The sequence below is a fragment of the Apiospora phragmitis genome (assembly GCF_038363925.1).
Source record: "Apiospora phragmitis strain CBS 135458 chromosome Unknown utg000005l:1.0-4161743.0:1.0-4166827.0, whole genome shotgun sequence".
Lineage (NCBI taxonomy): Eukaryota > Fungi > Ascomycota > Sordariomycetes > Amphisphaeriales > Apiosporaceae > Apiospora > Apiospora phragmitis.
The window spans coordinates 1,529,116-1,545,841 of NW_027117403.1; the positions used below are offsets into that span (position 1 = coordinate 1,529,116).

Genomic DNA, 16,726 nt, shown 5'->3' on the forward strand with positions numbered 1-16,726 from the left:
TAATGATACGGAGTAAGGAAAGTTGGAATAAACAAGTGGATTAATCGTTTACCCTGGAGAAATACTGCCAACACGCGTACGTCGAGCTCGAAGTATTCTCGAATCTTGACATGGCCGTTGTTGGCCCACAGATGCTCATGTTCGAGGCTCTAACCAGAATCTAGAGGATCTATACAACGCCCCTCTTACACTACATCATCCCGAATCAGCCGGCTTCACAGGCTGTCGGAGCTAACCACAACGTCATAGAATCGCACACTTCTACCCACAAGTCCACAGAACGCATAGCAGCTTTTCATGAGTATATATAACTATATATTGCAATAGATATAATCCGTATTCAATATGTTAAATACAGTCCGTAGAGTATCCAAGACCAGCACATCCTCAGCCATCCATCACAGAATCCCCCAACTCTCATCAACCCTCTCATCCCACCATCGCCCCTTTTCCACCTCCCCCTCCCTCAACATGAAGATCGCCATCACAGGCGCCCGCGGCACCGTCGGCCGCGAAGTCGTGAAGCTGTGCGCGAAGGAGGGTCACGCCACCATACAAATCAACCGCACCCCGCAAGCCGACGACGGCGCGACCCCCAACACAGAGATGCGCATAGCCGACGCCGCGTCCGACTACGACGCCACCGTCGCCGCCTTCGCGGGCTGCGACGCCGTGATCCACCTGGCCGCGATCCCGGACCCCCAGGGCAAGCCGGACAGCCACGTGCACAACAACAACGTGGCCGCCGCCTTCAACGGCCTGCGCGCGGCCGCCGCGCAGAACATCCGGCGGTTCTGCTACGCGAGCAGCGTCAACGCCATCGGCCTCGCCTACTCGAACCAGCCGCTGCGTTTCCCCTACTTCCCCATCGACGAGGAGGCGTACCCGTGCCGCCCCACGGACGCGTACGCCCTCGCGAAAACCGAGGCCGAGACGGCCGCGCGCGCCTTCCCGGACTGGTTTCCGGGCATGAAGGTGGCGTGCCTGCGGATCCACGAGGTGGCGCCCCGGAAGGACGTGCTGCAGGAGCACGACGAGGACTGGGTGGCCGCGGGCGTCAAGCAGCTGTGGGGCTGGGTCAGCCCCGTCGCGACGGCCCGGGCCTGCCTGCTGGCCGTCACCAAGGCGGACCAGTACGAGGGCTGCCAGATCTTCAACATCGTCGCGCCCGACACGACGCAGGGCGGCACGCCTTCGGCCGACCTGGCCAAGAAGTATTACCCGGACGCCGAGATCCGCGCCGATATGGGCACCAACCGCGCCTTTTGGATGACGGAAAAGGCCGAGAAGATGCTCGGCTGGGTGCATCACGAGAAGGAATAAACCATCATCATCGAATGAGATCGTGTAGTAATGCTTGTAATGTGTAGGTAGATATATCCGAAATAATGATTCACGTAATGTGGTAAATACACCATCACAGCCAAAAACCAGGACAGCTTCACGGGAAGATGACACAGACAACGATGATGCACTGGAGTGAGTATGTTGGGATTCCATTTCGAAATGTGTATATTGCTGCGCCCTCAGTCGGGTCTTGTTAGCGTATAACACAACAGGCGCTTCCTGTTCTAGACATGCTGCTATGCTTAATATACAAAAGGCACCCTCCCCGACCTACTTTTTCTGTCGCTTGGCGCTCTTATCACTAACAGAGCTCAACACGCTGGCAGAGCGTTTCTGTCCGCCACTGCTGCTAGGTCTTTCCTCTTTTTCCTCCCCGGTGTTATTCTCCTGCTTGACCCCATTCGTAGCTTCTTGGGCCTCTTTAGCAGCGGCCTTTTTGTCGTCCGCTCCCGGATTTCCATCGGCAGGCTTTTCAGCCGCTGCTTGTTCGCCCCCCTTGTTGGGGCCGTCCTTCTCGCCGTTGGTACCCTCGCCAGCCGCAGGTTTCTCCGTGGTGGCTGTGGACGATGAAGCCGCACCACCACCTGCTTTCTTTCCGTCCTTGCTAGCCGCGACATTCTCCTTGGCGGTTTCGCCATTGGAGCCACCCTTGGCTGCAGACTCAGCAGCAGCTGGCTGAGGGACAATGCCAGCAGCCTTGTCCTTTTCGGCCTTCTTTGCCTTCTCCAGCTTGATCTCGGCGTCGAACTTGTCGCTCAGCTTCTTCAGGTCGAGCAGGGTCTGGATGTTAACCAAGAGATGCTCCATCTGATCCACCACGGCCTTGGTCGGCATAGTCAGCCGCGCCGGGACGTCCAGCTCATTAAGCGTGTTCGTTATGCGGGCGTGTTGAGCGTTGGACTTGGTGGTGAGGATCTTGTTGATGCGGTCGTATCGGAACGTTGGGCCACTAGGCAAACGATCGTGCGTCGACACGCCATATGTCAACTCCTCCTGCTCGGTAAGCTTTCGCCGTTCTGGCGCCTGAGCTCCCTTCTTCGTAGGCTTCTCTGCACGGGTATCGGTGCTTGCGTTAGAGTCGTGACGGCCATGGCCATGGCCACTGGCAGAAGCCGCTATGCTCTCCCGGCGCTGCTCCGCCAACGGCGTGGAGCCAGGTTGCGCCGAGGGGCCTGCCGAGGCAGGTGTGCTCTGGCCGTCGGTTCCCATCAGCGATTTACGCTTCTTAGACTTGTCGGCAGTCATGAGGTTCTGGAGTAGAGTGTGTAGACCATTGCTAGTCTTGAATGTGCTCAAGTCTTGTGTCGTTTCGGTTGTGGGATAGTCCAGGCGGTTGTAAAGCTCACGGCGTTCCTGGTTGAACTTTTCGGTCCTGGCTAAGATGCGTCGGACTTCTAGCAGCAACGATTCCTCTTCACGGGCCTCTTCCTTAGAGCGGCCCATCTGGGCTTCGGCGAACTTCTTCCGCCTCGTCTCGTCCTCCGGCTTGAAGTTGACCATGATCTCGTGCAAGCTGAATTCGGCTTGGTTCATGTATTGTACGGGCCGTTGGACCCCCATCATCTTAGCAGCAACTTCGTAGTACCGTGCCTTTAAGTCTTCCAGAGTGCGAGCCTTTCGGGCCTGTACCACAGCCGTATTGGACTCTGTGCTTGCATCTCCGTCCTTTGACTGGTAGTCATATCGATCCCATATTATCGGCCACCTTAAATCGTACTCTCTCACGGCGTCCATCAGATAATCGGTCTCATCTTTGGTCCAGTCGTTATTGACCAAGGTCGAGTTGTACTGATCTTCACTGTACTGCGGTACGTCGACTTTGACGTTGAACTTGGCAAAACTCGAGTCCTCTATCTCCTCGGGCTTCGACTCGCCCTTGTCTGCGTCCATTTTGTCCTCGTTCGGTTGGCCATTCTGTTGCTGTTCCGGCTGCGGCGGCGTGGGTTGCACATCGGTTTTCCGCCGCCAATGTCGGAGTATTAACGATTCGTCCCCACGTGCCGAGTTACGGAAAGGGCGCATCTCCCATCTCGCTGCCGGTTTCCTGCTGCCAAACCGTCGCTTTTTGAAGGAGGATATCTCGGGGACTATGGCGATGGGATTGTCGCCTCCCAAGTTCTGCACTTCTCGAGCCAGCCCTTTCAGATTCTGCCGCGCGATTGACGTCTTCTGCTTCTTTGCCGGCCGGGAGCCCCCGCCCTCGGTGGGCAGGTTGAGCATTTCGCGCACATCGTGGGAAGTCATCCTGGTATCGAATGGGCGGGTTTCATTAAATGATCGTAATCAACGTTGGATGGTGGATTGCAGCGCCGCGGGATACAAGCCCGATGACACCACCAGTTGCGCAATGGCCGTAATTTATGTTATCGTATCGTGATGACGGAGCGACACATCGAGAGCCGATAGAGTTGTCGCCAAGGTTTGCCGGTTTCTATTGATGTGACGCGTCTTGATGGATTAATTAATTGATTGATTGCTGAGGGCGTCGACAACCAGGCGGCTGCCAAATCTAGAGTTCCAACAGAACGCTGAGTGAGTGCTGAGCTCCAAAAAAATGAGATCCATAGTGTCCAGTGTCCACTGCTGAAATGCACGAGCCACCAGTCCTAACTACTATCGGTTAGCGGATACCAAGCTGTCTCTCAGGCCTGGCCGCCCCTGGACACTTTGCCCTTTTTCCCTAACGTGGCAGTTTCCCATGAGGCTAGAGAAAAGACAGTTGCTGGAGCGTTCAGTAGCTTAACTCCAGCTTTCCACCTTGCTCGACGTACGGTAACCGCGCGACAAGATCGGTAGACCTCTTCACCCACCCAACGACACACCGAAAAACACGGCCAATTGAGTATACGTTCAGTGTAGCTCCGTGTAGCTCCGCCCTCGTCCACCACCGCCCACCCCGGAACGATCCACCGCACATTCATCATCATCATCATGAGGGCGATTCTCCCCCTTCTGTCGCTGAGCACCGTCGCCCAGGCGCTCTACTTCTACATCGACGGGTCGCAGCCGAAATGTTTCTTCGAGGACCTGCCCAAGGACACGCTGGTGGTCGGCCACTACGAGGCCAAGGAGTGGGACGAGAACATGCGGTCGTGGTCCAAGCATGACGGAATCAGCATTTACATCTCCGTGGACGTAAGGCAACCCTGGCGACATTCCTTTTGGTCGACTAATTGGCTTGTGATCGGGGGAGGGAAGCTAATGGAGACTACACAGGAATCCTTCGACAAAGACGACCGCGTGGTATCCCAGCGCGGCTCGAGCTCGGGGCGCTTCACCTTCACCTCGGCCGAGGCCGGCGAGCACAAGATCTGCTTCACCCCATCGTCCAACTCGGGCCGACAGGGCTGGCTCTCGCTGAGCCACCCCAACGGCGGCATCAAGCTGCAGCTCGACCTGGCCATCGGCGAGTCGTCCGAGATCGCTAGCACCGACAAGGGCAAGATGGAAGACCTGTCGCAGCGCATCAAGGACCTGAACTCGCGGCTCCAGGATATCCGCAGGGAGCAAGTTTTCCAGCGTGTAAGTGCTTCTGGCGAAGGGAGATAAATGGTCGGTTGAATGGGCTAATGAGAACGAAAAACAGGAGCGCGAGGCCGAATTTCGAGATCAGTCCGAGACCACCAACGGCCGTGTTGTTCGATGGATGGTCATCCAGCTTGTCGTGCTTGGCGTTACTTGTGCATGGCAATTGTCGCACTTGAGATCGTTCTTCATCAAGCAAAAGCTCACTTAGAATGGCGTTTCCTCAAGCAGATTGGTTGGTTAGGTGTCAGATTAAGGGGGGTATAGGGAGATCACTGGGACTAGACGTCCCTCCAACATGGATTGACGAGGCCATGATTTACATAAAACAAGTAGAGAGGGCGTGGGCTTTGTGATGCTGTATAATGATACGAATGACCACAAAACCTGCCAACGTCTGTCTTTCATGGTGCCTTCAAATATATATACATATGGGTACAGGCCATCCGCCCAAAAGGCACCATCTTACATCCCAAATATGTAAAGAACACTACTAATAATCACATTCAGTTCTCGAATACGAATTTCGAACTTTTCGCCAACAGTAGGAGAGTCTTCGCCGAGGAAGATTGTGACAGCGAGGCATGAGACAGAGACTGTATACGATGCCCAGTCCCAAGAGTTTTGCGTACTGTTCTTTCAATCAATTAAAGCTATATGGCGATTCTTTCTACAAGCAGCTTGAGAGTCATGTTAAACTATATAACGCTGAAACTGAATAGGTAATTGCACATAGAAACTTCAGGTATTGAACTGTCTCAGCGGCTATTGACAGGTATTTTGAACCCCCTTTATCATACACGGGTAGTTGGCTTGCTTGCGGAAATCTATACTTTTACGTTAAGAGAAAATACAAAAGAAACTAATTTATTTACACGTTTTAGCACTATTACACTGATAGACGACAACAGCAGGCGGTTTTCAAATTTTTTGTTCCCGGTGTATTCCTTTTCTACAACACAAAACTCAATGTCCCGGTGACCCTATGTCCCTGTATGCCAGATCTACTACATCCTCAACTGCCTCTCCTTCCTTCTTTCCGCCCCTCCTCCTCAACTGCTTCCCCCTGTCGCCGAAACAGTAGCTCCTCTGGTGTATGGCCGGCAATGAACGCCAACTTAATTATAGACGGGTTGTAATTTGCGAGGCAGGGACCATCGAATACGACGATTATATGTGTGTGAAAGAACCCTGATGCCTGTCAAATGCTGAAGAATCCCACCGGCGCCATGCGCTTGCTGTGTCGCTTTGCTGAATTAACACGCCCCTCCTCAAGACTGCGTCTACTCCGGTCCGTAAACGAAAAAACGAGGGTCGTGAATGATGCTGATAAGATAGAGAGGAAAATTTTTGTTGGTTCGTTTCCCAGACTCCGCCAATTGTTCCTGTGCCAGAAAACGATGAACTCCATAGATGGGCCCTGCATTTTTACGTAACGATAAAAGTCGGTTCCAAATCTTGGTAGTAGAGCTGACCTGTCGAGATTATATCCACGAACAACTGCGCAACGGTGCTACTGCCCGAAGCTGTTACACGCCGGCAACACTTCCGAGTCAGGACAACAACGAGGCAGGCATGGCGGTGATGCCAGGGGCCACTTAATGAAATGCCGAGTGTATCGCGCGCTGTCTAAGAATAACAAGTGTTCGTGAGCAGGCTTCTGTGGGCATGACGCGCCAATGCCAATTAGAGCCGCCTATAAGTCGTAGCTGCGTGAGGCAGGTTGTACCAAACTGTGATGTTGAGAACGGGATGCAGCCCAAAAGAGTATTACAAAGGTGTAGTATGTTGAAACATCGGACAGGATGTCAGCCATCCAATGCTCATTCGGAGTCTATACGGAATCGCAGATATGAATGGGCCAGGGGCATTTAGCCTGTGAAGATATTGATATTAGTACACGCTCCCCCTAATCTCCCAAACTGCCTGTATTTTACTTACCGCAGCAGAGCACCTTCATGAACTTCTGGAAACCAGTAGGTTGAGGCTGGGCAGGTTGTCCATTGCTGGGCATAGCCTGGGCACCGCCACTGATGTTCGTTTGAGGGGCCATTCTCGGTGGCAAATTTTGGCTACTATTTTGGAATTGTGCTTGCGTTGAGCCGGTCGGCGTAGCCATATCACGAAGTCCCCCCCCCGCTGGTTCGTTGTGGGTTCAGCGCGCCTGGGGCGTTTTGCCGGCGCTTGTCCGTCGCCTTCGCTGGAGACGGAGGTGGGGGCTGCGCGGCGTTTAAACGCTCGATGGTTAGACCAGGGTTGCTGAGCCCCTTTCGAGAGTTGCCGTGGAGTTCCATTTGGGAAGGACCCGGCCTCTGGTTTGGGTTGTGGTAACCACTGGGCTTGTTGTGCATGCCATCCCAGCCCTTGCCGGAGTCCTTGCTGATCTTCATCCAGTCGTATTCGCCATCCTCAACCTCGCCCGTGTTCTTCAGAGCCTGGGTGAACAGATCACGCAGGTAATCGTAGTCGGGGGTATCCTCGAATCCAAGGTTCCGCACATACGTGAGGTATTTGCTGAACTCTTCAGGGAATCCTTCGCACAGGTCCTTGATCGGCGTGGTCTGCTTCTTCTCACCAATCTTCTCGTACTTCTGTTTATTGGTCGCGGCCTTGAGGCCTTGCCATGGTAGTCCACCTCGGAGGAAGTACATGAAAACGTGGCCCAGGGCCTCGAGATCATCTCGGCGAGACTGCTCACGACCCAGATGCGTGTTAATGCTCATGTATCTGGCAGTTCCCGACAGCGACTTGCGCTCGCGGTAGGGGATGTGTTGCTTCGTTTTAGGATCGCGGTACTGCTTCGCCATTCCAAAATCCACAACATGGATGACGTTGGCTGCCTTGGTTCCGGGGCGTCCAATCAGGAAGTTGTCAGGCTTGATATCACGGTAAATGAGGTTCTTTTCGTGAATCGTTTGTACTCGGGAGAGCTAAAAAGCGGGATGGTTGTTAGATCAGACTGCTCAATCGGTGGGGATTAATTCATGGGGCAGCGTACCATTTGCTTGGCCACCATAACAACAGTCTTGATAGTGAACCTCCGGTTGCAGTGGTCGAAGAGATCTTCCAGCGAAGGACCCAGCAAATCTATGACCAGGATGTTGTGAAGACCTTCTTGACCAAAGTAGTAGACATTAGGGATACCGGCTGATTGAGGTTAGCGAGGTTTGCTTTAGGTTGTCGAATGATCAGCCAAAACTTACGACACCCGACCAGGATCTTGTATGTTCGATATTCATCTCGTAATTGCGGTGCGTCGCTCTTACGAGGTTCCTAGACAAAGAACAGTTAGTATACTAGAAGCAAGACGAGCAGTAGGATTGCTACGCGAGCACGCACAAACTTGATGGCAACTTGCTGATTGTTCAGCAAGTTGGTGCCCTCGAAGATGACACCAAAGGAGCCTTCTCCTATCTTCTTGCCCACTCGGTAGTGGACACCGACAACGTTTGACGACGACGAGGCCATTTTCGTAGAGGTCGAGGACTTGAAGTGATCGCTTCCGGATTGAAGATCGAGTCCAGGTGGAGGAAGGCCGACGTGATTGCGGTTCGTTGGGTCGAGACAGTCGATCGGTAGTCAATAGGACGGATGAGACAGGCCTATTGTATTGCCAACGAGCTGAAGGGAGGTTTCCTTCCTTTTTTGGCACTTCCTTCTCTCGAAACCTCACAAAAGAAAATAGGAGTATCGAAGATACTCGGACACTCTAAGCCGACGCGAAGCTCATCCCCGAGTATCTTTTGTTGATGAGAATATTGACACAAGAACTCAAAATCGGGGGAGGGTAGGAGGGAAGGAGAAGGTCGATTGGTGGAATGCCCGGGAGGGACGACGAGATGGGTTTGGACAGGCTCTGTCGGGTCCTAGGATGTTGCGAGTAATTGGCAGGACTGGGCAGGGTGGAATTGAAAAGGGAAGGGAGGCGAGCAAGCGTGAGAGAGCGACCAGTGGGTGCTTAGGTTGGCTTGGTTGGGGGGAGAAATGACAAGAGAGAGAAAGGCGGAATGCAGCCACCAGTGGGCAGGACAGGACAGGGTGAGAGGGTGAGACTGCGCGACTGGAGCAGCAAAAGAATCGGCCGGTTTAGTCCAGTTAGGTGGAAGAGTTAAGGGGGGGCTAAGGCACCGCCCAGTAAAGAACGCTAGGAAAGGGCCTGTGGAACCAGAAAAAAGAGCCAGAGCCAGAAAGAGCCCCAGCAGGCCAAGCATTCAGAATTGGGGTTGCGTTGCACAGAGCAGCGAGAGCCACAAAAATGGAGAGAGTCAGCTCCTGATTGAGCTCGCTAATCCCAGCAGAGTAGCAACCTATTAACAAAAACAGACGAGGCCCTCGAATTGAAGCAATGCAAAACCCGGGAAAGGCTAGTCTCCCTTCTTTCGGCTGCCTCGACAGGACAGACACGATGATGATGGCTGCAGGTGAGGAGGAACCACACTGGATGACAGATGTTCACCTGTCGGTAATCGATGCGATGGGTCGTTGAACGTGGTGCATGTGGCAAAGCGTCCAGCGCAGCGTTGCGTAGGTGGTTGTTGCGAAAGGGCCAGAATCCTTCATGATTGGCGAGAGCAGCTTTATTAAACAGCCTATCGTGTGACTTCATGGCTACCTATATCTACAATCTACTTGGGGAGACTATCGCAGCTGAATCTAGAACGACCATGGATATGGACGGATGCATTGATGGCCATCGTCGCCTGGTGTGCCCTACCTACTTACAGGAGTTGCGCATATGCGCCTGAAGTCTCAGAGGCTGTCCTTCCATCGGATACCCGAAGAGAAGTGGCCGAGAGAGGGACTCGAGAGTCAGTGAGCATATTCAGGGTGCCCTTACCAAGATATTGTATGCTTATGTATGTACACAAGGTACCTACCTGGTCTTTTGCGTACGAGTACTTTCATTTCTATCGCATAGTGCTGATCAGATTTTGTACCTGGCAGCCAATCCAGCACCGACTAATCCTGGGCTCGACCACAACTGCGCCCCCCGTTCAAAGATCACGACTCGCAAGCCCACGGCGGCACGGATGCCGGCCCTCCCTCTTGCGAGACAAGCATCTGCCATTTCAGGTTCAATAATATAAATGCACACTGGCCCCAGCGCGCTGGTGAATCTCAACAGAATGAATTATTTCAATTCTTATGGGCGGGGGTACATGCTAAGATACCGAATAGCATTCATTTGTCGTACCCTACGGAGTATGCGACGAGGGATCAAGTCGAGCCGGAACCTTCAACGTCCCTCGTCAACAAAGGTTTGGTCAAACATCAGTCAATGCATGCAACATTGTTTTCTTTGCCAGCCGCATTTACTTTCTCGTCTGCGTTTCAGCTTCCATCCACCCGAGTCCGGCCTTCCAGACTTTTTAGGAATATTCCCATCACGTATTGACCGATCTCAAGTAGAGTATGTCCTCGTCCGTTGCCCGCGTGCCTGACACTCAGGTGTCAAGTGGTAACATCGGAACTTATTCGTGGAAGCCCTGGCGGTAGGGAACACGGCAACACGAGCATCAACTACGCGAATCGTTGACGACCAAGTGTCGGCGCTAGCTGGATGAAACGAACGCCGAATAATCGACGGTTAATATACCTACCTCGCTACCCAACATCTATCAAGATACTTGCGCGTCCAGCACTGGTTCTTCCTGCCGAAAGTACTCTTGTCTGAAATTCCAATCTGGCAGTCTGCGCAAACCTCAGGTACTAGCGATGTAGTGCGATGGAGCTGGCATGGGTATTTTCATAGGCAATGTCCGAACTACCCCAGGAGAAACGGACCGGAATATCCATTGATAAACAGCTATCGATATGTGCGATCCCGCTTCTTTCCCTCGTCGTCATTCGAGTCAGCATCGCAACCATCCGCGTGCATCGCTGTTTACCTAGCGACTCCAGTCCCGAATCTTCCATTCTTTCCTCCATGCTCGCAGTCAACACCGACTGCGATCAGCCGGTTGTCTGGCGTACTAGTAGACCGGAGGACGAACTAGCTGGCTGGGGTGGTATCCTGGGGTGTCCGTTATTGGCCCATAGTTGCGTCAATAGGTCCTGCCGAAACCCCTGCATCTTCTGAGGTTGTATCCAGTATCTTGACATCGAATGGCCTTTCGGGAACACAGAAGGGGGGGAGGACCCTAGGCACATTCCATTCTTGGCCCAGTCGATTGGGCAAGGCAGGACAAGGGGGCCAAATCTCCTTGTCTGGCCAAATGCCCTTCCACACCACAATGCGATACGACGCTATTAACATGAGGTACATGCTAAATCCAATTATCCAGGAACAAGAAGAATCTCATCTCACATCGTATCGTACTTAAATATTACTAACAACCCTATCGTTGCATCAAGCCTCTCCTCTGCCGAGAAAGGGTCCGTCGTCGGTCGCGTATGACACATCACCGTCAGATTGGATCTGGCCGGGCTTTTCTGTCTTGAAATGAATGTCGGTCAACCAGGCTGCACCCGTTTCTTGACTGCCTGTCCTACTTACAACTAGGGTCCCAGGTACCGTCTCACCGACAAAACAAGCACGGCATTGAAGCAAAGCTCGCATGCATGCCCAGCCGTTGCCCTCGACCTCGGCCCTTGTGGAGTCGTTCTGCGACAGGCAAACCAACGTCGCGCGTCTAGTTAGCTTGGTCACTTGTTAGGCTAGTTCTTCAGACTGATCGATCTAGGAACACTCAGGTCTATTTGCATCTGTGATTTGACCGGCCTTCTCCGCAACCACTTCCTTCGCGACTAATCTAGCGCTCGGCCTCCCCTCCAGATGCCGCTTAATCAACTTTTTTTTGCCGCTGCAGCTCGGCTATAGTGACCACCTACCTATTGAAGTTCAACACGGGTCGGGGGTTTTGCATATGTCGCAAGGTATTTGTTGTCGACACTTGTACATACCATTCCTGGTTTGTTCCAATCGCACGAGCGTGTTCCATCGCTCCACCACAATGCCTGGGTACTGATGAATCGTCACTACCACGACTTTCAGCGTCTCGAGCTTCTCTGCTCAAGGACAGCCATCCGGCAAATGTCGGTTGGGATACCCGATCTACGGATCTGCCATGTGGGGTTCTCTTGAGCTGGCCAACTTGTCATTGATGTTTGCGACAGAGCCTCGCAAATCCCTGGTGTTGGGCAGCACGGAATAGGTAGCAAGCAAGGCCATCCGAAATGCTATACCTGCCCTGCCCTGCCTGCCAAGGCTACATATCAAGGGTCTAGTAATAGAACCTAGGGACGTCCCGATAAGAATGTTTCACGCTACAGCTTGGCATGATCCCGGATCACAGTATAGTCTGCTCACCAAACAGCCAGCAAAGCTTGGCGATGCTTCCGCGGCACTCTCCAGTCCGTCACATACCCGCGTTTCACTGTCCGTTGGAGGCAGCCCGGTGGTAGAGATGGCTAGGTTATACACTACCCCGGTAATGTGATGATGGGTTCGATCTTGGTTTGACGCAAATCTCCGACCCGGCGGGTCTTCCGAGCATTGTGCTAGCTATGCCTTCATCCGGCTGCGCTGGCTACCTCCGCTCTGGAGCGCCGAGTATGGCGACTCATCTTATCTCTGTCTATCGAGCTGGTGGGCGAGTAGTGCATATCTGAGGATTTTCAATATTGGGACACTCAGCAGGATCCCAGCAGCGGCGACGAAATGGCAATCATTGCTGAACTGGTATTGTTCCAATGCTTACACCAGTGGTGTTTATGAGTAGCACTCCGCGGCTCCTCTGCTCCGGATCCCAGCATCTCAGCGATTTGTTGGCAAGTGGTACCGCCAGTTACTACTTAAGTACTGACTGCTGCCAGCCACCACAATGACAACTATCAATTATCAGCTACCTAACCAAAGTGGCCAACGCGACTTGAACCGTTGCCACTATTCGGTTCGTTCGGGAAACAGGACTTACCTAACGGTCAAACCACTGGTCTTATTCTACAAGTAGTGAAGGTTCATTGAGACTGTCATTATAAGTCGAAGTGAGGTTTGGAGAGGGGTTGTGTACAACGACAATATCATCAACTGAAAACTTCCTAACGGACATAAGCCTCATATTTTTTGCAATGCATCGCTACGGATGCCCACTCCCATAGGGAACATCCCAGAGAAATTAGCCCGTTTTGCCTATCTCCTGGCGTCTGGTAGCCTGCAATCTCATCGTTTCTTCATCCATTGATCCGGATTTGCTGAAGTGTCTTAGCAATCCTTCTTCGCCATTCTCATGTACAGCGTGTCCTTTGCTGATGCTGCTCAGACTGTCGCACATGAGGAGCTCGTAGAGAGCCGTGGCGCAAAAAGTCGCAGGAATGTTCACAAGGATGGCGATGGGGCTGTAGTTCATATATGTGAAAGCCTCCCGGCCGAAGAAGATGGCCGCCACCATCCTTGTGCCCAAGTCTCTCGCCATGTTTGCCGCAATGGTGATGTCGGCAAACCCCCAGATCATGGCCGCATAACCCAGACCGATCGTGAATGGGACAGTGGCTGGAGTGATAAAAGGGTTGGCTGGATCAATGCACGCCCAGATTATCAGCCCAATAAAGAAATCGACGAAAAACTCTGTCATGAAGACGAATCCTAGGTTTGTCTGGTCTGGATTCGGAAACGAGCAGAGGATACTGGCAGGAGTCCCATTGCCAACCACTGGTTTGCCTTGGGCGATGAACGCTTGCTTCATGGCTTGTATTTGCGGCCAATACATGCCCATCATGACAAGTCCAGCCACGAAAGCCCCCAACACCTGGGAGACAATGTAGTACGGCACTTTCTTCCATGGAAAGCCCTGCCAGAAGGCGAAGCATAGCGTGATGGCAGGGTGAAAGTGGCCGCCCGAGGTCGGCGCGCAAGTGATGATGGCGAATGCGATGCCCACGGCGTATGCACAGCCGACTTGGAACAAGCCTCCGAAGGGAGACACGCCCAGTGGATGTGCGACATTCGTCAGGAAGCTGGCGGTCGCAGCCACGCCCGGGAAGACGTACAAGAAGACGCCTGTTGCTTCGGCCAGGCACTCTCGCAGCCAGCGGGGCCGCTTCCTCTCGAAATCAAGCTTGCGCTGTGATACGGGCTTGTGGGCTATGACGGAACGTGTTGCATGGCGCTGTATCGCCTCAGTTGCTCCAAGCTCTACTGCTGGGGGTTAGTGACAATTCCAAGGTGGCATTCGGTTCCGGACTTACAGTCATGGGAATGTGCACGTTCAAGTGGTTCGGAAGCCATAGCGGCTGCGGCTTGATACCCAGTGATGGTACCAAGAGACGGTGGTCGGCTGGGCAATTGATACGGAGCTTTTTTCAACATCTCGCAATATCAGTCGTAAAACCTACAGTCACGCTAAAGGCAAACGGAACCATCCAGATTACGGAAATGGCCTGTTTGGTCTTTATACTATAAACCATCACTGTTACACATTGCTGATCATCTTGTTGCAGATAACTCAGGATAATCGATGTTGACCATTACGGGCCAACGACGTGGTTGTGACATGCAGCGGTGTGAACGCGAGTACACTCGCGAGATCACATCACACGGGCATCAAATCCATATTGGGTCTCAAAGACGCGTAGATCTCAAGCTTTGAAGAGGACCGTGGTCTGACTTGCTGTGCGGGGAGCGGGAAGAGTCGCCTCTTAAGACAAACATGATATTACATCTTTCCCTCTGGAGGGACTGGACACGCGTCGGTCCTCTGGGCAAATGCAACACTGCTGTATACTATATATTTATCTCACAGAAAGAGTGGAAGATCAACAAGAGCGTGCGGGGTTTCCATCAGGGGGAAAGCATCCTTCTCTACGGACTTGACTTCTGAGGTCAGGATACTTACTGTCTCCAAGACTCCAACTGCCGCTGGGTGTGGCGTTGCGGCGCGATCCCGTCGGCGGGCAGGTGGAGACATACATAGGAAGATAATGCTTGCTTACTTTTATGGTGCCAATGAAACACTGCAGTCATCCAAGCCCAGAGGAAGAAGAAAAGGGGCATGCCCTAAGACTACAATCCATCGTGAAAAGCAGATCTGAGAATGTCTGAGAGAATGTCTCATTCATGGGATTAGTAGTCCGGGTATGCCTATCGACCCTGAACCTTAAGCAGGTGGCTTTTTATTATTTTCTTCTTCTACTTCCTTTTGGCTTTCTTTTGCTTTCCACGCCTTACATACGTTTCAAGACACAGCCTTAAAAGTCTGTCTTGGGGGCTCATGACGTGGGCCAATTTAGAGACCTTCATTGGATCTCGAACGAAAAAGCTGTTTAGAGCTGCGCTTGATATCAGTGGTCAGTCCAGCACGACTCTTTGCGTTTGTCGTTTCACTTCTTGCAATGCTTATAGTGATTGCCTACCAGGCAGACCTACCCCAGTGCCAAATGCGGTCTCTAACTCGACTCCTGCCTCGGTGAACTATGTCCTACCTGGTATTCAGGGCTAACTTGCAAAAATGAACAGTCACATGGTCTCAATGCCAGCGATCTGGATACTCTGTCCCATATCGCTGTCAGACTCGTCACATGGCCTACAGCACCACAATATCATTACATCGGCAGCTTTGGGGCTATTTCGTTAGGCTTCGGGGGGGTTCCGCTAGGCAGCCTCATTCATGGACCCCCAGTTGGCTCTGTCGGGGTTGGGCTGAGTCCAGGCTGTGAATTCGAGCTAGCCTATACCTGAAAAGAGACCACCATCTATGAGGTGTCTAGCTCGGGCTTCGGATGACCGGGTTAGGTATTTAAACACAAACCGTTAGGTGTTCCTTACCGAGGTTGTACTATTGCTAGGGGAAGATCAAGGATAACTGTTCTTTCTGAACTGGTCGATCTGCACGGGAGCGGCTGGCCTCCCGAGCCGGTGGGGAAAACTTCAACCAGGTAGGCATTGCAGTCGGCCAGGTCTGTGTTATTAGGACCTATCCCGTTTATTTATGCCATGGTTCTTTTTTGATATGTATATCGCGTTGGCGTATTATGCAATTGAAGTCCGGGGACTGGATCGACTGGGCTTGGCTTATCTGAGCATTCAAGATACTACCGTAAACGGTCATTTATCTTGAAAGATTATCATGGCCTGAAAGAATCATCGCTGAGCTACACGATGAACGACTCTTTTGGGTCAGTCTAACTTTGATGCCATATGCCTGGCTATTTGTCTCGAGGGTGACAGTCACACTTTATGAAAGCTATAGGAAATAAGTAAGCAAGAAGGCACTTGGGGGGTTATTAATGCCTATCCGCAATGGGTGACACCAACGTAGAAAAGGGTACAACATACAGTCTCAAACCCAAGCCACGCAGCAATAGAGCGCATACGGCGATCACTACTACCCCGAGCACTGGCGGTCCACCGCTATCCGCCTTCCGCTTGACCGCGCTCCCCACGAAACTCCAGCTCGAGATCCTCAGCCACGTCGACCTGGGCGGCCTAGTCCAACTCTGCCGCACCAGTCGTGAATCGCGCGAAGGTGCCTCGTCTGTCGCTTTCCCTTCGATGGTGCAACCCACGAGGCCCGTCGCCGTGCAACTCGCTCTTTGCACTGCTGGCTCGCCGTGCCTGAACATGCCGCCCGTGCGCCTCTCTTATTACTCCTCGCGCCTAGCGATGAGTCCTCGCGCCTAGCGATGAGGACTGATGGGTGCTCGAGTAGTGATATTCTAAGGGCTATCACTACTTCTGGCATCAGCCGATGCTCACTAGACTTGCCCTCCAATTGTTCCTTGTTAAGTGTTTTAAATTGTGCTCATTCTAATTACAAGGCCCAAAAGAGCATTATATGAAAAAGTGAAATATGTAACATGCTCGCTACCGGACTCGAACCGGTATCCCTTTTACTACTTCTCAGAAATAAACGCGCTT

General features: G+C 52.6%; 7 protein-coding genes across 7 annotated transcripts; 3 read left to right on the top strand and 4 right to left on the bottom strand.

Moving 5' to 3' along the window:
• Nucleotides 1-471: 471 nt before the first annotated feature.
• On the top strand, nucleotides 472-1,323 carry PG994_004512 (uncharacterized protein; the record flags this gene model as incomplete). Its single annotated transcript, XM_066855921.1, has 1 exon — nucleotides 472-1,323. One exon carries the CDS (start codon nucleotides 472-474, stop codon nucleotides 1,321-1,323), a length of 852 nt encoding a protein of 283 aa, XP_066718088.1.
• Nucleotides 1,324-1,617: 294 nt separating this feature from the next.
• On the bottom strand, nucleotides 1,618-3,591 carry PG994_004513 (uncharacterized protein; the record flags this gene model as incomplete). The annotated part of the gene is made up of 1 exon (XM_066855922.1): nucleotides 1,618-3,591. The coding sequence occupies one exon, from the start codon at nucleotides 3,589-3,591 to the stop codon at nucleotides 1,618-1,620; it is 1,974 nt and encodes a 657-aa protein (XP_066718089.1).
• Nucleotides 3,592-4,278: 687 nt separating this feature from the next.
• PG994_004514 (emp24/gp25L/p24 family/GOLD-domain-containing protein) lies at nucleotides 4,279-5,083 on the top strand (the record flags this gene model as incomplete). Its single annotated transcript, XM_066855923.1, has 3 exons — nucleotides 4,279-4,482; nucleotides 4,564-4,869; nucleotides 4,934-5,083. The coding sequence occupies 3 exons, from the start codon at nucleotides 4,279-4,281 to the stop codon at nucleotides 5,081-5,083; spliced, it is 660 nt and encodes a 219-aa protein (XP_066718090.1).
• A 1,612-nt stretch (nucleotides 5,084-6,695) lies between these two features.
• Nucleotides 6,696-6,991, bottom strand: PG994_004515 (casein kinase i; the record flags this gene model as incomplete). Its single annotated transcript, XM_066855924.1, has 2 exons — nucleotides 6,696-6,706; nucleotides 6,814-6,991. 2 exons carry the CDS (start codon nucleotides 6,989-6,991, stop codon nucleotides 6,696-6,698), a joined length of 189 nt encoding a protein of 62 aa, XP_066718091.1.
• Nucleotide 6,992: 1 nt separating this feature from the next.
• PG994_004516 (casein kinase I) lies at nucleotides 6,993-8,340 on the bottom strand (the record flags this gene model as incomplete). The annotated part of the gene is made up of 4 exons (XM_066855925.1): nucleotides 6,993-7,802; nucleotides 7,871-8,019; nucleotides 8,076-8,145; nucleotides 8,212-8,340. 4 exons carry the CDS (start codon nucleotides 8,338-8,340, stop codon nucleotides 6,993-6,995), a joined length of 1,158 nt encoding a protein of 385 aa, XP_066718092.1.
• Nucleotides 8,341-12,989: 4,649 nt separating this feature from the next.
• PG994_004517 (uncharacterized protein) lies at nucleotides 12,990-14,179 on the bottom strand (the record flags this gene model as incomplete). Its single annotated transcript, XM_066855926.1, has 2 exons — nucleotides 12,990-14,008; nucleotides 14,059-14,179. The coding sequence occupies 2 exons, from the start codon at nucleotides 14,177-14,179 to the stop codon at nucleotides 12,990-12,992; spliced, it is 1,140 nt and encodes a 379-aa protein (XP_066718093.1).
• A 1,929-nt stretch (nucleotides 14,180-16,108) lies between these two features.
• On the top strand, nucleotides 16,109-16,489 carry PG994_004518 (uncharacterized protein; the record flags this gene model as incomplete). The annotated part of the gene is made up of 1 exon (XM_066855927.1): nucleotides 16,109-16,489. One exon carries the CDS (start codon nucleotides 16,109-16,111, stop codon nucleotides 16,487-16,489), a length of 381 nt encoding a protein of 126 aa, XP_066718094.1.
• Between the last annotated feature and the right edge of the window lie 237 nt (nucleotides 16,490-16,726).